This window comes from Cervus canadensis, chromosome 11 (genome assembly GCF_019320065.1).
Source record: "Cervus canadensis isolate Bull #8, Minnesota chromosome 11, ASM1932006v1, whole genome shotgun sequence".
Lineage (NCBI taxonomy): Eukaryota > Metazoa > Chordata > Mammalia > Artiodactyla > Cervidae > Cervus > Cervus canadensis.
Genome location: NC_057396.1, coordinates 38589018 through 38615371, shown reverse-complemented (window position 1 = coordinate 38615371; position 26354 = coordinate 38589018). Strand labels below are relative to the sequence as shown.

General features: G+C 50.0%; 1 protein-coding gene across 9 annotated transcripts in view; it reads right to left on the bottom strand.

Moving 5' to 3' along the window:
* Positions 1-26354, bottom strand: part of IRAG1 (inositol 1,4,5-triphosphate receptor associated 1) — a 119672-nt gene that overhangs the window by 50347 nt on the left and 42971 nt on the right. For 2 of the 9 annotated variants that reach the window (XM_043482092.1, XM_043482088.1), the window contains exons 2-9: positions 23380-23537; positions 8439-8539; positions 7261-7331; positions 4781-4954; positions 3645-3722; positions 2880-2932; positions 2631-2678; positions 836-1453 (exon numbers count right to left, since the gene is read on the bottom strand). In XM_043482092.1, the coding sequence (XP_043338027.1) occupies positions 836-1453; positions 2631-2678; positions 2880-2932; positions 3645-3722; positions 4781-4954; positions 7261-7331; positions 8439-8539; positions 23380-23448 (1212 nt within the window). In that variant the 5' untranslated portion in view covers positions 23449-23537. Of the gene's footprint in view, positions 1-835; positions 1454-2630; positions 2679-2879; positions 2933-3644; positions 3723-4780; positions 4955-7260; positions 7332-8438; positions 8540-14682; positions 14777-23379; positions 23538-26354 lie in introns of those variants that run through there. The other 7 variants (XM_043482096.1, XM_043482097.1, XM_043482089.1 and 4 more) reach the window with 6 other exon arrangements.

The window sequence follows — 26354 nt, the reverse complement described above, 5'->3', positions numbered from 1 at the left end:
GCAGGGGTCTGGGGGTAGCCTGTTGCCTGGGCCTGCCCTCTGATGCCCAGAAGCCCAAGAAGGCAAATGCCTGACTGTTTGGCTTCCTGGCGTCACTCCACCCTGTGGAGTCCTGGCTGCCTTGGCCTGTGGTCTGGATTGGCCCCCTGGGGAAGGAGGGCTCAGGTAAGAATTTCTTTGCCTTAGTGACCTCTTTTCTTCCTCACATCCAGGGCTCTCTCCACCACCCCCATCTCTGGATGTCCCCCAGTCATTAGCATGGCAGCCTCATGACAGATAGTTGTGTCTGGTTTGATGGCCAGTGAAAGCTGGGGACATCATGGACATTGGGAGAAATTCACCAAGAGGGAGTAGCCCTTCCTGGCCAGGTATGATGGATTTGAGGCCCTTTGTTAACAAGCAACAGGGAGGAAAGCTTGGGGGCATGACAGAAAGAAAAGCCATCCCATCCTTGTCTGTCCAAGGCAACAGGGCGCTCCATCAAAGGCTTCTTGCTCATAAGGCATCAGCTCTGGCTGGAGCAGGGAAACACAGCCCAGCACTGAGGGCCCATGTACCCCTCCATACACCCACTTTCCCCTCAAAATGTGGCTTTGTGTGGCAGCTACTTCCCAACTGACCTCGCCCGAGGGAGCGGGTAAAAGCTCTCAAAGATATTTATGCAGAGCGCACAGCCCAGCGGGCCTGGCTTATCAGGGTGGGGACTTTTAGAGCTCTCCAAAGCCCACGTCTGGGCCAGAGCCACCCCATTCCAGGGCCCAGCTCAGCCCAGCGGTCCTCAGCCCAGGGTGGGGACCGGCATGCACAGCCCGCCCAGGAGGCCCCAGAAACCCACCTCACGAAGCTTGGTCAGTTTCTGCATCCGCACAGGCTGCACTTGTATCTGAAAGTCTTTGAGTCCGGGTGCCTTGGCCAGCTTGCTGCCAGCTTTGCCTGTAAAACGCTTCTCTTCCTCAGCCAGCGGCAGCTTGGCGAGCACTTTCTGCAGCCGGGGGCCGGGCTCTTCGGGGCCGCTGTCCCAGGAGACTCCCCGCAGCAGTGGTGGCCGGGACGTTGGGGGCCACAGCTCAGCTTTGGAGCCAACCTTGGACCCCGTGGGCTCTCCGATTGTACTCTTCCCCTGGGGGGCCTGGGGAGCCACCCCCCCAGAGCCCTGGGTTGGAGCTCTGGGCAACGGGTTGCCCTCCTTGGCTGTCTTTGCCGGTGGCTTCCCCAGCTCGCTCTCCACAGGCCCAGGCTGGGGGCTGTTAAGGGCCATCTTCCCACCACTGCCTGGGCCAGAAGCTGGGCCCTTGGGTATGGCCTCCGGGCGCTGGAGGGGATCGAAGTTTTCCTTTTGTTCTATTGTAATTTCTTTGGACTTCTCAACTGTGGGAGAGTGGGAAGTCAGCCTGCCCTGAGACAGTTTTCTCTGGTCATTCTGCTTCCGGTCAGCTAGCCCTTTGAGAACATTCTGAAAGAGACAGGGTAAATTTGGGACCCCAGAGGCAGGTTGGAGAGGAGAAGGGTGAGTTCACTTCTGCCGTGGGGTCTCTACCGTGCAGACCCTGCTAAAGGGGGTGGGCTAGGTAGAAAGGGAGGACTGCAAAGTCACATCTGAACCAGTAAAAGGAACCTACAAACAAGCCTGGGGTTTGTAAAACAGACGGGACAAGGGGACCTGCCATTCAAAACCTGCCAAGAACTTCTCGAGGGCTAGGAGCTGCAGAGGACAGTGGGACGGAGGGCAGCACGGGGGCAGTCACAAGTTCTGGCTTTGACTCAACTGCCCCAGATTCTAGCCCTGACTCTGCCTAGCAGGGCCCTTAACTCTTAGGGCCTCAGATTTCTCATCAGGTTTGTAAACTCTCTGAAATTATATGCGAATATATATGTGCTGTTCATGGGCTGTATGTATTTTTCTGGGAAGGGAATCCACAGCTTTCAACAATTTCTCAGAGTTCTATGATCCAAAAGAGGCTACAGATCACTGAATGAGGTGATTCTTGCAAAGCTGACATTTTACTGTTCAGAAGTGCTAAGATTCTATATTCTTTCATTTCCCAGGGAAACCTGCTTTGTGAGGCGCATGTGGGTCTGTGTGGGTATTTGTGTGGCTGTCCTATGTGTGTGCTGACACTGTAATAGAGGACTCTATCCCAGACCCAGTTCTATTAATAGATGAGATTATATTCTATGCTGCCCTTGACACCACCTTGAGCAGTTGACTCTGAGCAGGTGTGGGACTCTTCTTTTTCTCATCAGCCAAGATAAAGTTTTCCAGGTGACCCCCAAGAAGAGCCCTAACTAGGGGCTGGAGCTTGCCTGCAATTTTCATGCAAGCTGACTGGAACAGCAGACTTGCCCAGCTTTTGCTGGGTCCAGAGGTCCCCCGGGTCTCTGGCAGCAGCCTGACTGGGGGTCTAGGGCTATGAGCAGGACCACCATGGAGGTCATTCCCACTAAATCCCACCTCCTCACCCCCTCCTCCTCAGAATTCCAGTCAATGCAGGGCAGAGGAAATTTCTAGCTTCCTCAGCCTGGACCTTCCACTCACACACACCCACTGGCAGGCTGCCCAGGGCCTAGCCTTCTGGGACACTGTGTCTCCCACACTCCAATCATCCCAGCTGGGCAGAGCTCAAACTCACAGACTCGCCAAGGTGAGGTGAAGGGACTTCGGCCTCATCCCTCTTCTGCTGGAGAAAGTAAACACGGTCAGCCAGCAACGTGAAGAGACCTTATCTCCTCTTGAAACACCCTCAAGGAGACCCTACAGTGGTGTCAGTGCCTCCCCCACCCAGCAGCCCCACCTCCAGTGGGTCACGGGGGGCCTCTCAGGAGTTAAGGGGTAGGAGAAGAGACTGGCCGGCACAGAGATCCCACAGCAGCACCGTTACCTGTGGTGGTGCTCCGGGCAGAGGGGACGGTGGGTCACTGCACACATCCAAACCTAAAATAGTCCAGATGCTGGTGAGCGAAGCCCAGCGCCCCCAGACTCTCAGCTGTCCTCCCCAGAAGGTCCTCCCTCGGGTCCCTCAGGCTTGGAGCCAGTGTTTGTTGAATACCCCTCACAAAGCTGCTCCACGGGGAGCCCCCATCTAATCATCACGGAAACTGCATAAGCAGGCTGGGGCAGAGGCAGAGCAAGGCCACACAGCCAAGAGAGTCAGCGCTGGACTCTGAACCCGGGTTGCCTGGCCCGAGCCTCAGCTTGCCCTGCAGCTCCAACCAGGGCAAGCTGCTCCCCTGGGCACCTCACTCCTTCCCTGGCTGAGCTGTGGTTATGGCTCTGAATGCAGCCTCATGAAGGGAAGCAGTCAAAATACAAATTGTGGCTCAAGTAGAGGCCTTTGCAGGAAGCTCTGAGGTCCCCTCACTCCGAGGCCTCTCTGGACAAGGGGCCCTGGTCACAGCTCACTCCCACCACCTTGCACCCATCCTCACCCTGGGCCAGGCCCATCTCCCCATGCTAGCTCGAAGTCCTGAAAGCAAGCATATCTTCCTCCTCTGAGGCAGCCCAGTCAGGCCCCAGGGGAAGGGGCCAAGAGGGGGTCCTGCCTGGGAAGCCCACAGGATGGGAGCCCTGGGGCCCAGGGAGAGGGACTGCGCCGCCACCCAGTGGGAGGAGCCAGGGCAGGCGATGTCGGGGGCCTGGACCTCACCGGGCGACGTGGGGACGGTGAGGGAGTTGCTCTGAGAGGACGCAGGAGAAGCTCCGGGGCTGAGGTTTGGGGAAGCAGCTGTGGAGACACACAAATTGGCCAGCATTCGTGAAGGTTCAGGACTTCAGTCTGACAAAGACATCCTTTCAGGTTATGTCTCACCCTTGGGGACCAGGTCTGCCTCATCGGGTTCACAAGCTGATTCTAGACTTTATATAAGGCTTCTGCCACAGCCCTACCCCTACCTGTCCCAACAGAGGGGGCACTGAGGTCACTTAGGGATACGGACGGCAATTTGGATCTTACTCCTCAGTCTGCCTGGCCGCAACCCAAAGTACCTTCTAGAAACAGAGGACCTGGCATCACTTGGCAGGTATGGCTCCAAAGGCTGTACCTCTTAGACTTGCCAGGATGGCCCTGATTTTAATTGCACCCCTTGCCTCCTAAGTACATTCAGACTTGTCTAACTGCCCCAAATTTTTGCTCAAGGAAAAAGAGTGACTTTAGCCAAAGGGTTAACAGGAGGATTTCAGGGTCCAGGAAAACTTTCTAATCCAGAAATTTCATAAAAACACCAAAGACAGCCTTCCCTTCCCCATAGTAGCTAGGATCCTTCCCGGGGTCTCCAGCTGGAGGTCAAGGAGAGGGAACCCAGTGCCAGCCTCTCCTGACCTTCACAGGGGAGGTGCCCACAGAACAGGGCCTCCTGGGGGTGGCAGGAGGCCACACAGACCCGACTTGCAGGGTGGCCCAGGGGTCTGTGCACACTGGCACAGAGGGTTTCTCTCCTTTCAGGGTTCAGGGACTGGGGAGCCCAGGTCAAGTTCACGGGCATCACATGGGCTAGCATTTCTTGGCAAAGCGGGAGGACACAATGGTAACATATAGCCCCCCAAAACTGAAAGGTAAGAGAGTTTTCTGGGCTAGAGTTGGGTATTTCAGAGCTTCTGATATGGGGCAAGATGCTCTCCCCTCACAGGATCCTCTCCATGAGGCTTAATTCTCCTGGGGCCTAGAGGCCTGGTGGCAGGTGCATTGAGGGCACCCCTCAGAAGCAGGGCTCCTGCTACAACTGCTATCTGACCCTCCCCACCCCCGTGCCCCTCAGAGGGGCTCAGAGAGGCCACCTGTCCTACCTGGTGAGGAGTCTCCGGGACTGCTCCTGGACTTCCTTCCACGGCGGGTCAGGAACCGCTCACTCACTGACTTGGCTTCCTCCAGTAGCGCCAGGTTTTTCTTCTTGTCCTCCTCTGAGATGCTGATGTCCGGCAGCTGGTCATTGACCAGGTCAATGACGTGCCCTGCAGGGTCTGCAGAGGCAAGTGAGCTCCAGGTGAGACCCATGGAATCCTTGGTGTCTCAGGGCCTCGGCCCTGCCCCCAACCCCCAGCCCCGAGCCCACAGATGCTGCCCAGAGTGGACTCGGCCAGCCAAACCTCGGCCCAATTCCGGGCCCTGGAGAGGGCTACGTGGGGACAGACAGGCTCCCTCAGCAGGCCCAGCCCCACCAGCCCATGGCTGTGGCATGTCTTCTGTCTCAATGATTATGAAATCCCAGGTTCCCTGTCCTAAACTCTACCATCAGGAGCCCCACCTGTGCTATCTGCTCCCCTAGTGTCCTCCTTTTGGGTCTCTGCTCCTTTAATGAGCCAAGGACACAATTCCAAGGCCACCTTCCATCGTTTTTCCCTCTGTTCACACTGTTTACCCCTGTGCTGCGCTAAGTCGCTTCAGTCATGTCCGACTGTGTGACCCGATGGACTGTAGCCCACCAGGCTCCTCTGTCCATGGGAGTCTCCAGGCAAGAATACGGAGTGGGTTGCCATGCCCTCCTCCAGGGGATCTTCCTGACCCAGGGATCGAGCCCGTGTCTCTTATGTCTCCTGCATTGGCAGGCGGGTTCTTTACCCCTAGTGCCACCTGGGAAGCCCCTCTACCCTTATTCTATCCTGCTCCAAACCTTACCCCTATCCTTCTCCAAAACTGCCCCTTCTCCAGGAGACTTTCCCTGGGTGAGGGATACCACCTCTCATCCAGGTGCTCAGAAACATGGGAGTCACTCCACACTCTCCTCTTTCTCAGTCCACCCAGGTCCCGCCAACTCATCATCAAGTAAATATCCCTGGAACTTGTGCCTCATCTCCATTTTTGCTCATCAGCTGTAACTTACTTGCTCAATTACATCAGCACCTCCCAGGTCCTCTCCACCTCCAGGTTACCTGCACCATCCCATCCTCTGCTGCCTCTCAGAGTGACCATCCTCAGAGCCTCCTCTGCCCATGCAGTCCTCCTGCCTCAGCTCAGCAGGATTCCTCACGGTCCCCAGGGTGACATCAGATGCCCAGCTGGGCCCAGCCACTCTTCCTCAAGCCACGGACTCCTCTCCTCCAGCCCCTCCGTGGTGAATGGCTCCCGTTGTGCCTCTCCAGCCTCCTTTCCTCCTTCTTCCCGTCAGAGCTCCCCAGTCTGCACTGGGTGAAGCTCACTGGAGTCTTAGTCATGTTGGGGAATTTGGAAGGAGCTAAACCCTGTCGCCCACCTCATCTCATGTACCAGTAATGGAACTGTGTACCATCCTCAGCCAGTCCATGAGTTCAGTCCGCCTGGGTGGCTGGCTCAGGGATGGCCAGGCGAGGCAGTGAGAGGCAATTCTGAGGAAGGTGTTGGGTGTATGGGGAAGAGGAACTCTCTTTTCACTGAAGGGATATTAGTTGCTCATAGACATTTGCCCAGAGGAAAACCAGCACACGAGAGAGGAGACTGGGGAGAGCGGATGAGATGATCGCTCATGACCCAGCGTGAGCACCTGGGGTTAGCACACCCTGAAAACACAGACCCTGGCTTTTATTTATTTTTTGGCATGAGCTAATTTAAGCTGAGCTTCTATGATGTGAGAGTCGTGACTAATACACACAGCAAAGCATTCAGTTGCTCTGTTAAGGCTCCTGCTCCCCAACAATGTTGCTTCTTCCATCCAGATGAACTTTCCTCCCTCTTGTCCACCTCTCTAAGGCACAACTCAGATACTCTCCCATCTGGAATACCTATCCAGCCCTCCCCGTCTCTAGCCAGAATTGGTCCCCTTCTTGACTCAGTTTCCCTAACCCTTTTGGGAAGGACCTGGCCACACAGTGTCTTGATTCTATCCATTCACTTGTCAGCCTCCTCACCAACAGTGAGTGACATGCAGGCAGAGACCACACCTGTACTTGTGTTCAGATGGTCCAGAGCAGGCTCTGAGATACCCTGGGGAAGGAGAAGGTGGTTGGGGCAGCCAGCCTTGCAGCTAAGCCCACACCTACCTGGATGTGGGCCTTTCTAGCTGGGGGCGGAGAGGCTCACCCAGCCCTTCTGTCTCCCTTTGCCTCTTCTTCCTCTGTATGCCCAGGACTTCTGTTTTTACCAAAACAAACTGAAATCAGATGTAATACTTCTGGGCTCAAACACAGAGGGCTCATCGATGTTGCCCTATTGGGCTTCTAGGAACGGACTCATCTGAGAAACAGGAGTGGGGAGGAGGCCAAGCTGCCAGACCTCAGTCTTCCTACTCAAACACACCTTCAACTGGCCCTCTACCTCTGGCTGCAGAAATAAGAGAAATCAGCCTAGCCCTTACCCACAGAAGTCAGCGAAGCAGTGGAAACCTTCAAGTGTCGGTGAGAAAGCCTCCTGTGGGGACTGTGGGCTCTGAAAGACAGGACAGAATCACCTTGTTAAGAAAATTTGTCCACTGAGCATGTAAATAGGTGCCTAGATGTTTGCCTATGCTTTCAAAGTCATCCTAGAGCATGGCTTTCAATATCATCTAAGCTTGGGATTTGTTAGAAACACACATTCTCAGGCCCCACCCACCAACAGGATCAGAAACTCTGGGGATGGGGTCCAACTCTGTGTGATTGATTGAACAAGTCCCACCCCCCAAAACCAGGTGCTTCTGAGGCTCGCTAAACCACTTCCCTGAGGAGATGCAACTTTATCTATCAGGGCTCAGACTCTGAGTATCTAACTTGCAGAAAACTCATAAAATGTGAGTAATTGCCTGGTAGAGATGCAGATGATTTCTGTTGGGGAAAAAACATTAAAAAAAAAAATAAGGTTTCATTGTCCCATGAAACATTAACCTATTTTATATCTAACTTGGCAATCTTATTCCAGCTTTCTTGTCCTCACTGATTATATTAAGTATGTCCATTTCTTGTATTCTCTTTGGAACTGGTTTTGTATTCCTGATGGTCCCCCCACCCCATTAATGAGTTAAATAAATCTTTGACACAGGCTCATTACATATCTGTATTAGAGTTATCTTGGTAACTTTTTGGAAATTATACTTAGACCATCTCATTCCAGTTAGACGAAGGCATGAGCTAGTGCTGTGTAAGACTGAGGCAGTGACGTCCCCGTGCATCTGAGCCCGTGTTCCTCCCACGAGGTCATCTGCCACACGGGCAGAATACTAGTCAAGAATCCACATCTTTCAGGTCTGTTTGCAAATATATGGACAGATATGATAGGAAACTCCCCTGCTATAATTTGTGCTTTTCTTAAAGGTTAGCCAAGTGCAAAGATCCGAATCCAGGAGAGAAAATAATATGGGGGAGGGGGAGATAATGGAAAAATGCCATGCTCTCTCTCCCATTTTGAAAAACCGCTTGATTATATTTCATCAATAAAATCATCAAGAAAGAAGAAAAGATTTGTAAAAAAAAAAACAAAAACAAAAACAATAGAGTTGTCTAATCCCACATGCTAGGAAATAGTGGCCTTTATTGCATAGATTAGGCACATAGGATGTACCTGTTGACCGGGTTTTTGTCAGTTTCTCCTTCCGGTGAACTGGCATCCCCAGTCAGGATGATGGTGGGTGGACTGCAAGATATTCCTGCGGTGGCAGGGTCCTGGTGATTTAGAACAAGAACACAGATGGAGTTAAGCTTCCAAGAGCTGGGACCTTTATTCCAGCGTCGTGATACCAGAGCCTTCTTGATATGGGCCAAAGGCAGTTTATTTGGATTATCCAGAAAAAAGAAAAAGAAAAAAAGTTTCTCCTTCATTCACCTAGCTTAACTTGGTTTATCTTTTAGGCACTAAGATTAGGAAACGACAAAGCAATTCCTGGTTATTTCTCACTAACAATATATTAATAGGAAAAGAACAGTAGAGTCCTCAGGCTGCAACCAGCCTGCTTGGGGAAGGATGCAGGCCAGAAGAAAAGGTGATGACACACACATTCCTGATACCCAGTGACAGTCCTCCATTTGGCTAATTGTGACATTTCAATAAAGGTAATTTTTTCCATGGGTAATGGAACATGGTTTTTAACTTTTCTAACTTTGTAAAAATGTTTTAATAAATAAACATTTCTGAAATAATAACAAAAGTTACAGGCCAATTCTTTAATTTTTGATAGTTTGCAACTACTAAGCAAAATAGAACAAAACTTCTAGCCACCAAAATGAAAGTTATTACATTGTAAGTTGGAGCAGCTGTAGTGAAAAATGGTATACTGTTATGCTGCTAATGGCTGTGTGAATTGTAAAACCCTGTGTATACAAATGTAACATACAAATTTGTATGTTACAAATATGTATAATAAATATTTGTTGAGTGAGTAAATGAATGAATGAAATAAAAGCATGCTGTATAGGATATACAACAGAATTCATAAAGATGCACGTCAACCTGTGTTTTCCCACACCTAAGTGGACTGGAGACAGAAATAGGACCAATGAACAGTAACAATGGTATCTCTGATTTTTCTGCCACTTGATGTCCCAGTATATCCATCTCAGAATTGTTCCCAGTTATATCTGGGAGACTCTCTGGGGGTCCTCTTTTATGATCCTTCATCATTTTCCTTCTCCTTGCCCTGCTCTCCCATACTGGTGTGTGATGTTCCAGCCCTCTGTGAATGCCCTACTCTCCCACCAAAGACCTGTCTCCCTTTGCTCCTGAGCATGTTACACCACCTACAATATCAGTGCAGCTTCCTGGAGCTTCAGAGCAGTGGGTCCCCACGGCCTCTTTCTATGGAGGTCATGTCCTTCTAGAGCCTCTGGGCATTAGTGCTCTTACCTCTACTGGCCTCGATGAAGCCATGGCCTGGGGGCTGCCCCCACAGAGCCGGGCTGAGCTGTGTTCTTTAGCCCTTGGTATGCAGGGGTTGGCTTTTTGCAAAGTGGGGAGGTGGCCCTCCCTTGTTTTCACATTATTTTTTCTTATCAAGTAGGTATTATACAGAGTTATCTGGACTTCTTGATTCCCACAACTTTTAGTGAAACCAGCTCTTCCATTTTCATCTGCATCTATTCCCTCCCTTGGCCTCAAACATGAGGCCAGGTGAGCTGGGGAAGAGTCTCTGAGTCCAGCCAAGGAATGCCAGATCCCTGTGTTCCACAATCTTTCAGCAGGAGGGAGTTGCAGTGGATGAGACAGGGAGAAATCCTCAGAATCCCTGAGCACATGGAAGGAAACTTCGGACAAGGACTCTGGCTGGGTAGGAGTAGGAAGCAGCATTGCCTTTTTCCTTTTCCTTTGGAAGAATCACACCCTCAAATTTCTGCTAGTCATCCACTAGCTGTGTGTCCTCAGGCAAGCTACTTAACCTCTCTATGCCCCATGACAACTCACAAAGCTGATGTGAGGATTAAAAATAATGTTGAGAAAGTACCTTAGCACAAGACTGATATATCAATAAACTGTCATACCACTGTCAAATCACTTTTCTCTCTCACTCAACAAACACATTTTAATTATGCATCATGTGCCAGAAGCAGTATGAGATACAAGACCCTCAAGAGCTCACAGACAAGCAAGGGATACAGAGAAGTAACTCATACTGGTAATACATGTCAGGTGATAAGGGATGAACCACATTCTTTGCAAGCTCAAAAGAAAGCAAAGCGAACTCTTATGAGGGGAGCTGGAGAAGACTCTCCAGAGGAGGGGACATTTAAGCTAGCTCTTGAGGGATGAATATGAGTTTGCAATACAAAGATATTAGAGGAGGGACTTCCCTGGTGGTCCAGTGGTTAAGAATCCGCCTTGCAATACAAGGGATAGGTGTTTGATCCCTGATCAGGGAACAGAAGATCCTATGTGCCACGGAGCAACTAAGCCCACAAGCCACCACCAGAGAGTCTGTGTGTCACACGAAAGATACCACGTGACTCAGTGAAGCTCCTGTGCTGCAACTAAGACCTGACCAGGCCAAATTTAATTAGTTAAAAAGAAGATATTAGGGGAGAGGTTTTGGGCAAAGGAAATAGCCTTAGTAAAAGGCATAACAGCACTAAGGATTCATCAGTGTAGCTGGAGCATAGACTATGGAGTATGTGAAATAACTTGCTTACTCTTCTCCCACCCCTTTCCCTCTCTCCCTCTCTCTGTTCCTCCCCAACCCAGCTTAGTCTTCCAGCTCCATTCAATTCTTCATGGTGCAGATTGTTTTAACCCCCTCCTTTTTTTTAATGATTGACACAAAAGTTTTCAAAAGTCTTAGAGTCTAAGAGAGTGGCCAGTCTGTAAACTTTTGCACATTATTACACTTAATTCTGTCTGTTTATCCAGAAAACAGTTATTGAATGCCTACTACATGCTATGGTCTATGCTAGGGCCTACGCAGACAAAGGTGAACCAGGAGGACCTCTGAAATACTTCCCCAGCTAGCACAGTGGGAGGGGAGTGGGGTAGAAGTACCCTCCTCCCCACTGCTACCCATCCCAGGTAGGGTCCCGCCGGTCCTGCCGGTCCGGTTGGGTGCCCTCAAGGTTGACGCTGTGAGGTAATTGGTCTGCAAGGCGCTGGAGGGACTACTTTCCAGTGGAGTTTTCCCTGACTCCTGGTGAAAGGGGTGACTATGAGTCCCTCTCCAGAGGTGACTGTCATACACGGGGCTCCTGGTACCCTCACCCAGAGGAAGGCCAAGGGCAAAGATTCCCACACAGAAAGGCAGAAACGAGGCCCTGGTGGCGAGTGCCAAGCATGTAATCACAGACACACACACAATTTGAAACTGCTTAAAAGCCAAGAGGCACGAAGCAATCAGGGAGAAATCCTCTAATCCCCTGATGGAATGCCCTGGAATGTCCTCATGCTCTCCTTCCAATGTGTACAAAATATACACTAATAAAATCAAATTGTTCTCTCCCTAATCAGCTCACAGAAAGCTCCAGGCCATATCTAATTTTCTGCAAAACTGTTTTTGTGGGGAACATTTAGTCTTGTGCTGGCTGGGTTTCACTTTAACGGGGGAGTCAGCAGTCAGGAGAGAGTGTGGGAAGAGTCCAGGGGCCCTCCGGGTGAATTCTGCCAGGTTTTAATGCTGTGTAAATACTCATCCTTGCTCCCGCTCTGAGCTGCCAAAACAGAAGGCAGGGCCTCAAGAAAGCTTGTTGGGCGGCGCATTCAAACAGAATCTGCCAGGCAGGTTCCTGGCTCCAGGACTTCAGGACTCAGGCTCTGGAGCCACACTAGTTCATGATACAGCTTTTCACATTAGTTGTGTGACCTTGGGCAAGTGACTTCACCTCTCTGTGCCTCATCTATAAAATAGCTATCTCACAGCATAGTTACAAGAATTCCACAGACTGATGTAGAAATAGGATTGCCAGATAAAAGACAGGATACTCTGTTACATTTGAGCTTCAAATAAAGAACAATTAATTTTCCAGTGTAAGTAGGTCCCAAATACTTACACTAAAGTATTCAGTGTGAAGGATCTCTGAAGGTAAAGACTCTGCCTTCAGTGCAGGAGACCAGGGTTCGATCCCTGGGTCGGGAAGATCCCCTGGAGGAGGGAATGGCAACCCCCTCCAGTATTCTTGCCTGGAGAATCCCATAGACAACGGAGATTTGCGGGCTACATTCCATGAGGTAGCAAAGAGTCAGACATGACTGAGTGACTAACACATATGTCCCAAATATTGCATGAACATAACTGTTTCATTTGCTAAGTGTGGCAGCTCCAGATGGTAAGCTTGTAGAAGGGCAACCGGCAGCTAGTAAATGCTCAATGAGTGTCAGATGTTACAGTCTGCTATTGGTACCTTTGGGGTTCAATTAATGACTTTGGATTTTGGTTTGGAGGAGATTGTTCTTAGTTTTGCATCTACACAACCATTTGGAGTTCAATTAGGAGGACTTTGCACTTCGGTCATGGAGCCACAGAACGTCTTTCATGGGACACACGGCCACAGAAGCCCAAGTAACCAAGGCCTCCCAGGGAAGCCCACATCCAAGGCCTCCCCGACCTGGCTCCACTCCTGCTCACCACCTGCATCTCAGACAAAGTAGAGATGACTCTTACCTACAGGAGAAGCAAAGAAACGAACATGCATAGAAGGAAGTGGCATTTAGTCCAACCCACTGCCTGCGGGGCCTTGCTCCAGGCACTTCCTGTGTGTTTTCTCATAATCCTTCCAGCAACTCCGAGGATGAACCTCAGGACACCCATGAACAACGTGGGGTGAGAATGCCTCCTGACCTCACAGAATCGTGCAGGGGAGGTGAGAAGACGAAAGCAAAAGCCCTGAGTGTGGAATAGGGGATGAATATGTTTCTTTTCTTTCCCCCTTTTTCATATTTCACTTCCCACTTAACCAACAACAATAAAAACCAGACTGTCCAGGGCTGCACAACCCTGGGGAGAGACAAACGCCAGGCCTGTTGGCCTCCTGCCACCCACGTTGCCCGTACAAGTTGTCTCCAGGTCTTGGGTCTCACCTCCCCTGATTTCTGGTGCTTGTGCAGGCCTCTGACGCGCCTCTCTTATTCTTCCAAATTGCACCCTACACAGTGAGCCCCTTCCTCCAGGAAGCCCTTCAGGCTGAATACACAGCTGGAGGAAAGATAACAGGGGCACCCTTCTCACCTTCCAGGGCCCAGCCTCCCCAGGGATCCCTCCCCTTCCCTGGAGTCAGCCGAGCACTGCAGGAGTTGGGCCATCTCCCAGCATGCTTGCCCTTTAATAAGCCAGCAGGTCACATTTTGTTCTCTTTAAATAAGCCTTATAGAAACATTTAAATGTTTATTTCACTCATAAATTCCCAAGAATGCACCACAGTTTCCTAACTGCCTGGGCGCAGGGATAAATATAGGCCAGTGTCACAGACGGGAATATTAGCTTCCTTTCCCCCATGTCACGTGACGAGCCCTGGCTCGGAAGCTGTGAGCAGCAGACCACCCCCAGCCCAGGAGTGGGGAGTTAGCTCCTGCACTGGGAGCCTGGCAGCCGGTCTGGGAGAGGACTGTGCAGGCAGGCAGCGTGGGGTGGTGAAGTTGGGAGGTCTACACTGGCTTCTCACCTCGGTGACCTCGGGCAAGTCACTTAACTTCCCTGGCCTTCCTGTTCTCAAATTAGTTGAAGCAAACAATCCCCATTTTCCAGGCCGGTTTTAAGGGTGCCAATGACAGTGAGGATGGTGACGGAGGGTGGGCACTGCTGTAGCTGTATCCCCAGGTCCCTCTCTCACAGCCCGGAGGGCAAACAAGGACTGCCTCTGGAGAGACGGCCCTGGCCGCAAAGAGGCTTAGCACTCTCGTGACAGGATAAAAGGATTCTCTGGGGACTTCCGAGAAAATGATTATTCCAGCAATGAGTCCTAAGAGCATGGGAGAGAGCAGAAGTGCCTCTGCCGAGCTTGGCTGGACCTGGGGCTCCTCCCTGCCAAGCGCGGAGGATCAGAGTCTGGCTCCCGGAAAGCTCCCCGTGGCCCGCTGTGTGGGTTTCCCCATCACTCATGGCCTGCCTTGCCTCTGTAGATCCTCTTTCCGGCCATCGTCCAGTCTATTCCCACCAGTCTGGGGTTGTTGCTTAGTTGCTATGTCTTGTCCGACTCTTTGCGACCCCACGGACTGTAGCCCACCAGGCTCCTCTGTCCATGGGATTTCCCAGGGAAGCATACTGGAGTGGGTTGCCATTTCCTTCTCCAGAGCATCTTCCCAACCCAGGGATTGGGAACTCCTGCATGGACAGGCGGGTTCTTTACCACTGCGCCAGGGAAGCCCCAGTCAGGGGTCACCCACCCCCAGATTATCCTACCTTCTTCATCGCTGTTTTTACTCTTGTGCCATCAGCCTTTGAAGTATGAAAGTGCACAGTGTCTATTAGCCTTCCTCTGTTGGGGAGGAGGGTATCACACAACCAGGTGGCCATTCACCCATGATTATCTTCTATCCTCTCCTCCTCCTTCCTGTCCATCTCCTCCTCCCTTAAGTCCAGGCATTTAATCATCCATACAGCCAATTAGGCACCCAGCCTATCACACAACCATCCATCCCTAAGCTCTTACATATGCAAGAGCCTATGCTCAGGACTGGAGATATACACATAGCTCCTGACCCTAAAGGAATGCAACCTGAAAGGGTACTCAGAGAAATAAAGAAAAAGACAAGTTACTCTATTGCTTATAATAGGATCAATAATTGTAATATACATTCCTGACCATCTGTAATAACCAACATTTCTAAAGCACTTTCAGCTTTGTCCCAGACAGTTCCACAGCTATAACCTCACAACTCTTACTCTCTGACCCAAACCACTAAAAGCCATCCTGGTAGAACAGTCCTCTTGACACGTTCTGAGCTTCTCTTCCACAGAGGATGGGGCATCAAGCACCTACCTCCCATGCCTGGGATTTCTGGTGTCTAAGACACTGGATTTACGGCTGGGTGGGACCAGGGAAGGAGGCAAAGGTGGTGGGAACACCTCAACAGAAATGGGTTTGAATCTCCACTCAGCCATGACACATCAGGTGACCTTTGACAATTATGTAACTTCTACAAAATTCAGATAATAATAATATCTACTTTGGGGGTTCCCAGTAGATATCTCCAATATCTTATACATCAGACTCTAATGCTTTACTGACAGTTTATTTGAAGATACTTCACTGAAGATCTGAACAGAGCCTGTTTCTGCAAAGGGCAGGATGAGATAAGGATGAATTCAAAATCTTCAAATGGAATATTCAAGGTACTCCTCAGTTTCTTGTGCTTAGAGTGTACTTCCTTGCCTCAGTTTTCTCATCTGTAAAATGTATAATAATCATACTGATCTAGAATTGCTCATGTAAAATGCTTAGAGCACTGTCGGTCACATAGGAAGCACAGAAAGTAAGAGGGTTCTCAAAGGGTTAGTTGGGAGGGTGGTGGGGGGTCTCCCCACTCTGCACAGTCCTCACCAGTTTCCAAGTATTTAACATGCATTATCTATTTCACCTTCATCTTGTTCCTGACAGAGGATTGATTCTTTGAGTCCTGAACACTTTTCCCACCAGTGTAGAGCATGAATTTCTCCAGGGGCCTCCACTGGGGTATAGATGGAACCCTAGCCCACTGACTAGTGAACACAGGGTCTGAACAGCCAAGGGGAGGCGAAGTGGAGAGTGAAGCTGGCAATCCATCTTACACAGTCACATGTGTTAAGGTCTAGATATTTCTGAGGGTGGCAAAGAACAAAGATCCTCCAGTCCCTGATCAGAGAAGGTCATGAGAGCAAGTCAGATCAGAGAGACCTGTCATTCAACTGTAAATCCACAAGGAAGTACACACCCTGAGAGTGGGGCCTTGGATGGTTAGAGCTCAATAAACGCTTGGTGAATGAATTCAATAAACATTTATTGAGCAAATTAAATTCAGTTCTGTATTTGCTGAGTACCTGCTACACGTCAGCGAACTGCCATCCCTTTCCTGTGTGCTCAAGCTCCACTGCATTGTAATGGGGTGTTTTCTGGACTAGAAAGAAGAAAAACCATCATTCTAGGCCTGTTTCTCAGCTATGAGCCACGAGGCAGTGAAATTCAGGCCTTGTTACTTCTTCATTATGTGACTTTGGACAACTGGCTTAACCTCCCCAAGACTTACTTTCCTAATCTATAAAATGGGTACAGGCATTGCTAACTTACAGGGCATTATAAAGGTCATCTGAGATCGTGAGTGTAAAGAGCTTAGCCTAGAACACAGTAGGAGCCTCACATGTTAGTTTCTCTCCTTGCATCCGGATATAATACCTAAGTGATCTGAGCTTTCCAGTTTCCTGGGGATGATGATCTCTGTCCCCACAGTGGCATTAGAGGACCAACAGCAGTGATACCTGTGGAAACTTTTTAATAGACCATTTTGTGCTGTATGAGGGACTGAGAACTTTGTTGAGTACTAAGTAAAGTTGAGTACTTTACTTAGCACTGGCTATATATTATTCTGGTAAAGTCAAGTTGCCTAGGTTTGAGCCTTGGCTCTTACAATCCCCTTAGCTGTGTTGCCTAGTGCACCTTACTTTCTTTTCTGTGCTTAAATTCTTCATCTATAAATGGGAAGAGCAATAATACCGACCTCACAGAGTTAGTGAGAAAACTAAATGAGATCATATAGACATAAACCTAGCATAGTGCCTGGAATTGCCTTAAGAGTTAGCTGTTGTGAGCGGCTATTACTGTAACACTCAGCTTATAGATAAGGAAGCTGAGGCATGATGAATAACCCACCCAGGGTCACACTCAGGGATGAAGTGCAGGCCCCCTTCACTCTGCCACATGGCTAACGTCTCATGTTCCTATGAAACAGAAGCATTTCCTGTGCCTTCCGGAACTCCTGGCTGTTTGGGGAACCCTGCTTGGAATTCTTCTCTTCTAACAGGACAGCCACGCGGGATGATGGTGGTGCGTCTGGATGTGTCTCTTACTACACTAAACAGGGAGAGAGTTCCAGGTTTGTTATGGTGGCAGCTACCGTGCTATCCAATTCTGGGCCAAAAGATGGGGAGACCCCGCAGCTTCATGGTCAGAGGTTCTAGGAACTCCTCAAACAGATCCTTTCCTGTTAGGGCTACATGCAGAGGGCTGCTTCTCCAGAAAACACTCCAACCTCATTTTCAATTAAGTAATAATTGGGGTAGGGGTCAGGGTGGGAGCAAGGATGCTGCTGGTTAGTTGAGTGCTGCAGTGATCATGTCAACCAGATGCTGCTGTGTGTGAGGGTTAAACATCAGTTTCTGTCTAGAGGATCAGAAAGTGCAGTACAGTAAGTTCCCTACATACGAACCTTCAAGTTGTGAAGTTTCAAAGATGGGAATGTGTGTTTGCATGTAAAATCACGCTATTTCACACATCTAGAGTACGTTGTCTCACGCACGCATCCTCTACAAGCAGTTGTGCTTTTGTGTACTTCACTGTACAGTACTCTATAGAGGGCAGGAGTACAGTATATTTATTTCAAGCCCAGGGTGTCCGAAAGTATAAAAGCTTACTATGTTCTGTGCTTTTTTATGTATTACTTGTGTGAAAAGTATTATAAACCTATTACAGTACAGTAGTCTACAGCCGATTGCGTTAGCTGGGTACCGAGGCTAACTTTTTTGGACCTATGAACAAATTAGACTTACAAAGGCACTCTCGGAACAGAACTCCTTCGTATTTGGGACTGACTGGACCAAGGAGGTGCTCGGGCAGGCCTGGAGTGAGAGGAATGAGTTGTGTGCGGCCTGAAGCAGGAACAGCATGGGGGCCTGGTTTTCTAGGGCTCAAGGCACACCCAAGCGTGCTGTTTTATCAGGACCACAGCTGTGGCACTTCAGGTTTGTAAGGCGGTGAGTGCTACAGGGCCCAGGTTGGCTGACTCTGACAAGTGGTTTTGAGAGCAGAGGACAGCATTCCCTTGATCCTAGCACCTCTCACAGAGGCCCCAGTGCCAAAGCTGACAGTGCTCAGTGCAGGGCATAGACTAAGAGTGTGGGCTCTGGGGCCAGGCTGCCTGGGTTCGAATCCTGGGCCTTTCACTTACAAGCTGTGTGACCCTGGAGGAAGGTACTTAACTACTCTGAGCCTCAGTTTGCTCAGCTACGAGATGGGACTGATGATACCTACCTCATAAGGTGGCTTGAAAGTTAAGTGAGTTAATAGAGTAGTAACCCCAACAAGGTCCATATGGTCAAAGCTATGGTTTTTCCAGTAGTCATGTATGGATGTGAAAGTTGGACCATAAAGAAGGCTGAGTGCCGAGGAATCAGTGCTTTTGAATTGTGGTGCTGGAGAAACTCTTGAGAGTCCCTCGGACAGCAAGGAGATCAAACCAGTCAATCCTAAAGGAAATCAACCCTGAATATTCCTTGGAAAGACTGATGCTGAAGTTGAAGCTCCAGTACTTTGGTCACCTGATACAAAGGGTGGATACGTTGGAGAAGACCCCCATGCTGGGAAAGATGTAAGGCCAAAGAGAAGAGGCGGCAGAGAATGAGATGGTTGGATAGCATCACTGGTTCAACGGACATAAATCCGAGCAAACTCCAGGAGATAATGAAGGACAGAGAAGCTTGGTGTGCTGCAGTCCATGGGGTTGCAAAGAGTCAGACATAACTTAGTGGCTGAACAACAAGGAAAAGAGTTAGTTAGCACAAGGTTAGCTGTTATTAGTGGCTTTATGGATAATGGAGAAGTGGGGTAAGGGAGTGGTTAGAGAATGGTGGTCAGAGGAGATGATGTGAAAGATATGAGGTCAGCTTATGAGCTCACACTGACCTGTCCCTGGGGCCTTCCAAAGCCCCTGAAGGGGGATAAGGGTGAGATCCAGTGAGAACTGGGCTCTTATAGTTAATATGAATGTCTCCGTACTTTGAGGTTTGTAAGGCCCCTCTGAGGAGGCCATGCAGTTCCAGTGAGTGGAGGTGCTAATATGGCTGTTGGTCACAGGCCTGGAAAGAGCTGATGTCCTGGTTACACTGCCTCTGGGGCCTGGGGCCAGGTCTGGTGCCCCACAGTGAGGCAGAGACAGGCTGGTATGTGTGGGGAGGGGTTGGAGGAGGCTCTGAAATGTGCCATGGCATCAAAGCCTGGAGGAACTGGAGGCAGAGAGGCTCTAGGAAGACGCAGAAACCTCCTTCATGTATCTGTGGGTCTTCACCCACAACAGGCCGCTGTGAGGACAGAACTGAGGGAGTCGGGGGAGGCAGGCTCCAGCCTGACCATGAAGCAGAGCTGCCAACCACCGCACAGGTCCTCCCCAGGAGACTTTGGTCCAGCAGGTGTAAGTTGGCAGAGGAATCCAGGGTTAACAAGCTCCCAGGTGACTTAGACCAGGCAGAATTTTGCCTGTCTTTAGAGGAAGGGGCTTAGATGTGCCCTGAGATCCCTTCCCGCTCTGTCAGTCTGTGATCCCATAAGGTCCTGGGCTCATATCCTCATAGCTTCTGTTCCTGCCAGAGCCTCTTGGCTACCAGCTCATCCCTGTCGGCCCTTCCCTGTTCAAAGGCAAACCCAGGAAACACTGCTCAGGACACAGCCTCACCAGAGGGCATCGTCGGGAGGCTTTAGTTCTTTGTGCATTTTGATTATAGCTTCTGCTTGGTATCTTAAACAGTATATCTCTCTGTCTATCTGTCCAAGTCTGTGTATGTGTGAAAGTGTGTTTAGGTCTGGCATGTATATGAGTGTTCGTGTGCTTATGAGTGTGTTTGTGTGTGTGTGTGTGTGTATGTGTGTGTGAGCAGAAAGAAAAACAGGATCTTTTGTGTTTTTGTGTGAGAAGGCCTCAGCTAGTGCTCGTGTCAGTGATGAGAAGTGGGGGCTGGGGCCTGAGGAACCAGAAGTAGGGCCGGACCCCAGGGAGCTGTAAACTCGGAAGCATGGTCTGTTTTTTGCCCTGTTTCACAGAGTGGGAATTCACACGGCACCAGGAGTTCCAGCCCAGTCCTCCTGGCCAACCTTGCTTCCCCTTGCTTCCTCTGCTGCTCTGAGCAACTCAGGCTCCAGCCCCCAAGGCTCCAGTCTAACTCTCAAGACCTAACTGTCTCCTGAGGCTGCAGCTGCCGGAGAAGCCCCATGTGGGTTGTCCGATGGGCACTGCAGAGGAAGATACTCTTTACTTAGGATGCCTGTGGGCTTCTGGAGGACTCAGGGAGGCCCAGGGCCTGTCAGTCAGGGCAGAGAATAAAAGGATACTCAATCTGATGTAGCCTTCAGCATGGGGTCTAACCTGTCCCAGCTCCACAGTCCCTCAGGCCAAAGAAGGCCCTCAAGGGCTGGGCTGAACAGAGAGAGTCCAAGAGGCAGCCACTAACACTCGCCCTGGGGAAGAGATGAGGAACCAGAGGTATGGAAAAGTTAACAGACTCAACATCAGGTCTCTTGGCCAGCATGTGGAAGAGCTATGACTTCAGCCCAGGATGGCCTCACTCCAACAGAGTCCATGTTCTGAAATCCTGTGCTAATGGGCCTCTCATAGGATTTGGGCATCCTGGCTCCAGCTCACCCGGGTTCCTCATGGGTCCTTCTCCTGATAGACTCTGGCACTGCAGAGGCTATTGAGGCCCACAAACAGTCTGTCTATTTTCTTATCTCCCCATGAGCACATGGAGGACCTTCAGAGACCCTGAGGGCCCAGGGTCCATGTTATAGAAGCCTGGTTCGGGAAAGTGATTTTGCGGGGGCTGGAATCTGGAGTTTCTGCTGCTCCGCTGGGGCTCTCTGACCCTCATCTGTATGGTCAGCTCCTGGCACACTCTCACTGCTTAGTTACCCCTAGAAATTCACCCTCACCTCTGACCCAGTGAAGTTACACCTATGTGCGGTTTGAAGCCATGATGAGGGGAAAGGCCAGCAGGCTTTTGTGCTGACTGGTCTTGCATCTTGGTGGAGGTTTGAAGTGTCTTTTAATTAGAGAGGTTTGAAACCAAGAGGAACTGAACTTAATGTGTAAAGGATCTCTTCTCTGAAGGATGGAGCTGTGTCTTTGCCCATCTTTCGTTAATTTATTTTTTAGGAACACTTGAATACTTGGGGAGCAGGGCATGGCAGCTGTTCAGGGGAGTTGCCCAGGATTCAGGAGCTAGATTTTGCATCAGAACCTGTCTTAAGGGCACTGTCATTGTGAGTAAAGTGGACAGGGTCAAGGATGACCACAGCAAGAACTGATCCAGGGCTGAGGGGTGGAGATGCTAAGGGGATAGGACCTGGGGAAGGGAATGACCTGGGGATAGGGGGCAGTGACATTGGAATCCAGATGTGTTTTAGTCTAGCTTCCTAGGTGGCTCAGTGGTAAAGAATCTGCCTGCCAATGAAGGAGATGCAGGCAATAAGGGTTCGATCCCTGGGTCAGGAAGAGTCCCTGGAGGAAGAAACAGCAACCTGCTCCCGTATTCTTGCCTGGAAAATTCCACGGACAGAGGAGCCTGGTAGGCCACAGTCCAGGGTCACAAAGGAGTCGGACGTGGCTGAGCACACACACACACAAGTGTTTTACTCTGTGTTGTACGTCCCTTCTTTAAACTCCAAGATTTCAGTAGATTAGCAAAATGTTTGTTGGGTAAACCTTACAGTCACTGTTGGTAACACTTTGGGGGAATTGTCCACACGTGATTAGGAGCAGCAGCAGGAAAGGCGCAGCAGCAGAGCACACAGTTCGGGGAAGGCTAGATGTCACCTGCGGAGGAGCGGAGGAACAGCTTGGAGCCGCTGAGAGCAGCTGAGAGCAGCACCCACCATAGCCCAGGACGCTCCCGGGAGTGGGGCTCAGTAAAGCCCCGAGCTGTGCCTACGGCCAGGGGCACGGGCGCTGGGCTCACTGTCATTTAGAAACTCAAGGGCTCTCCAAGGCTGCCAAGTTCTACAGCATCTCAGTCCCATGAGCTTGGGATGTGGGGATACAAGAGGCTGTTCTTTTCTAAGTATTTATTATCGTAGTTCCCACAGTTATAATGTGAAAAGAAAACAAATGTCATTATAACATGAAATTTTTCACTTAGAATCTGCCCACTTTTCAAATGTATCAAATTAATGCCAGCTCATATAACCTTCCCTCGCTTAACGAGTGTCTCTGCCTCGGTCTCAGGGACATTTGGAGAATTGTCAGATACAACAACAGGATGTATAAGTTCAGTGCAAACCAACTGCAAAGTTCATCAAGTTCAAAACACCATGTCAGAGAACGTCACGTACAAGATCTTAGATCAATGAGGAGCTCATGGCATTGGACCAGTTAACAAATGAATTCATAATTATGAGGATGATGGAAAGATAGGTTCTTCATGAGGGAATATTGAGAGATTGAAAGAGGTCCTTTGGAAAATGAATGAAGCCCTTAAATATCAAACAAGCAGAATCTCTTAATGAGGGTGCTATAAAGTAAAACGTAAAGGTTGTGACCTCATGTGAACAGATCACTTCATTGGCATAAAAAACATGTAATACAAAAATCAACATACTTGATGAATTCTCTGTTCTTTCTAAAAATTAGCATATAAGCTATATTGTGTGATATGTTTGATTAAAAATTTATCTTCACAATATCATTTGTACAGTTCAACCTCACTGAAACCTTTCAATTTACTCTCTTCATTTCCTTTTTTATAATAAAATCTTACTGACACCCTTTCTCACTATTTACTAAGAAACTTTGATCTTCATTTTAAGAGGATTCAGTTTAAGTGACCTTATGCTGGTGCCCACAGCCCTGACAGGACAAGGCCCTCCAAGCTGGTGGTTCTCCTCCAGGTATCTCTCCATCCTAGGAGGGCAGTGTGACTTCCCAGGAGACCTCAGTCAGACACAGCCTAGGAGGTTCCACTCTCAGGGTATGTGGGGGCCAACTCAAATGACCTCTGGATAGTTTATTCCTTGGTGTGGAAGCCACACACCTTCCCCAGGCCCACTGCCGCCTGCAAAGGCTGGTGGCAAACCCTACGGCCTCAGCCCAGGGCGCCTGGCGTGGCCCCGGCCAGGCAAGCTGCAGGAAGGGAGGGGGCACTTACTTGGCCGGCGGGGCTCTGGGCTGCCTGTGGCTCTCCGGGGGGCTCCTCGTCCTCGGGAATGTGGGGCATGGCAGCCTCCTGGCGGGAGTGACTGCGTGCGCCCGGAACCTCCGCTGCGTCAGCCCCAAAGATGCTCCAAGAGGCCTGGGCTCCACAGGCTGAGGAGACGCCAAAAGGACAAGTCAAATCCAGTCCCATCCCTGACCCATGCCGGGTCCCGTTTCCAGGAGCCACAAACCGCAGAGAGCGCCTGCTTGAGTTTGCATCAACAAGGGCTAAAATAGGCGAGCAGAGGGCATTTGGAATTGCATTTCCTCCTGCTCTTTCGCTCTGTTTACAAAGTCAGAGGCGACCTTAGAGATTTTGCATCTAATTTAGGCTGTACAGGAAACAGCCATCCCAGAAGGATGCTTCGAACTCCTCGAAGCCATAACCGATGGAAGACACTCCAATGGGAACCAGACTTGTGTTTGTCAGCCATTTATTGAGCAGCTACTGGGTGTTAGGCATTATCTAGGAACATTACAAACATCACCTAATTTAATCCTCACGCTGTAGGCATTACTATTTGCATTTTATAGATAAGAGAACTATTTGGAGAGTGAAAGCCACTTGCCCAAATCATACAAAGACCAACCATTTGAATCAAGATCTTCCTGATTTGGTGGCCACTATATCTTACAACCTTGCTTGGTTAGATGCAGGAGGAAGAAGGGATGGTGTCTCCTGACTTCCTGCCCCATGCCTCATCTCATGCCCTTCAGCAGCAATTCTGACCCTCGGTTGAGGAACAGCCCTCACTGGACCTGCCAGGACTCTGCTACAGTCATGATTCTGGAGGCTCAGCCAGGGTGGATCTCATGTGCCTTGTGCAGTGCACAACCCCAGCAACCTTGGGTTGCTGCCCCAAAGCCACACTTAACCCTCCCCTTTTCTTTCAGCTCTCTGAAAAAATAAATTAAAAAGAAAAGAAAGGAAAAAAATAAAGAAAGTTGAGTACCGAAGAATGGATGCTTTTGAACTGTGGTGTTGGAGAAGACTCTTGAGAGTCTCTTGGACTGCAAGGAGATCAAACCAGTCAATTGTAAAGGAAATCAATCCTGAATATTCGTTGGAAGGACTGATGCTGAAGCTGAAACTCCAATACTTTGGCCACCTGATGCGAAGAACTGACTCATTGGAAAAGACCCTGATGCTGGGAAAGATTGAAGGCAGGAGGAGATGGGGGGCGACAGAGGATGAGATGGTTGGATGCCATCACTGAGTTGATGGACATGAGTTTGAGCAAGCTCCGGGAGTTGGTGATGGACAGGGAAGCCTGGCGTGCTGCAGTCTATGGGGTCACAAAGAGTTGGACATGACTGAGTGACTGAACTGAACTGAACCCTCCCCCATGGGGTAGCTACCTTGACAACTGGTTGGGGTTGACCCCAGTCAGCATAATCTCATCCATCTCACCAGTGATTGGCTCAAGGCTAGACAATAGATCCAGAATAAGCCAAGGAGCACGCGGCAGTGTTCTGGGACCCAGATGCTCTCTCTTGCTCTGGGTGGTGGAGTGTGCAGAACTGGTACTATGGACGCCATTTTGCCTCCATGAGGAAGGCCAGACTGAGGAGAAAACTTGACACCTAGAGGAAAGCAGAGCGAGGAGATCTGCAGAGAAACAGAGCTGGAGCCCTGGTCAAAGCTCACCTGCAGCTGGAATTATTTCTTAATTATCCAGTTACACAAAGAATTAAGTCTCAGAGTGTTTAAACCAGTTTGAGTTGGGTTTACTAACTACTAACTACTGTTACTTGTAAGTACTAACTGCATTTTCACATTTCCTTGCTGTTAAGAGGTGTAGGACCAAGATCTGGCAATAAACCTGAGCCAATGTGTCTGGCTCCTCTGATTCCTCTTAGAAAAGGGGACCAGTCATCTCAGGTCTCCATCTGGAGAGGCAGGACAGCAAGGTAGAAGGAACACAGGCTGGGAACCAGATATCCAGATTTGAGGCTCCACTCTGCCCCTCACTGGATGCTTAGCCTTGAAGCCTGGCTTCACCTCTGAGCCTTGGTTTCCTCATCAGGGAACAAAGATAGAATGCCTCCCATGCAGAATAGCCCCAAGATGAAAAGAGAGCTCACTCAGCATGGAGTAGGTGCTCACAGAGGCCACAGAGGCTGGTCTGCGGTCCAGAAGCTTGGCTTGAGCCCAGGGGCCTCTGCCTGGCCTCTTCTCATCCCTAAACCCCTTCAGGTCCCCTGCGCTGGAGGGTGAGGAACGCCTCCAGGGACCCAAAGAACCAACAACTAGTCTGATTATACAACTTCAGGGGTTCCTTGAAGGAGCTGCTCTGGGGGACAGCAGATGAAAACCACCAGAGGCAGATGTCATCCTTAGACCCTGGCCAAGGCCACAGTCAGGAGCTGCTGGGACACACAGGGGGAAACAGAAGACACTGTTATTTACTGAGTGCCAGGTCCTATGCAAGGTGCTGAGACTACAGGAGAAGGAGCCAGAAGGCCCTGCCACCACCCACAACCCCAGGAGTTCTTCTTGTCCCACCTGTCCCAAGAAAGGGCTCAGGAAGGCGCTAGAGTCACTGTGCTATGGTGTGGCTCAGATGTGGCATCAGCCTCAGCTCTTACTGACGCCCCCCCGCCCAACACACAACTCCTAACCGAGCTTCCCGAGTCAGGCAAGGGGATCACAGATACCCAGATCTCGATACCACAGGTATCCACTGATCACAGATACCCAGAAATCCATGTTGACTTGTATTTTAAGAATTGGGGAACTTTATCTCTGGGAGTGTTAGTCCTTGTGACCACCATCTTGACTTTTGTCTTTCTCTACAGTCACAGGGAACCCCATTCAACTGTGAAACAGTTGGGGTGACCCCTGCTGGTCGGCTCAAGAAATCTCACAGGACCTGTGAGCTGACCTTCACCATGAACACTCACATCTACTCTACCATGAAGATGAAG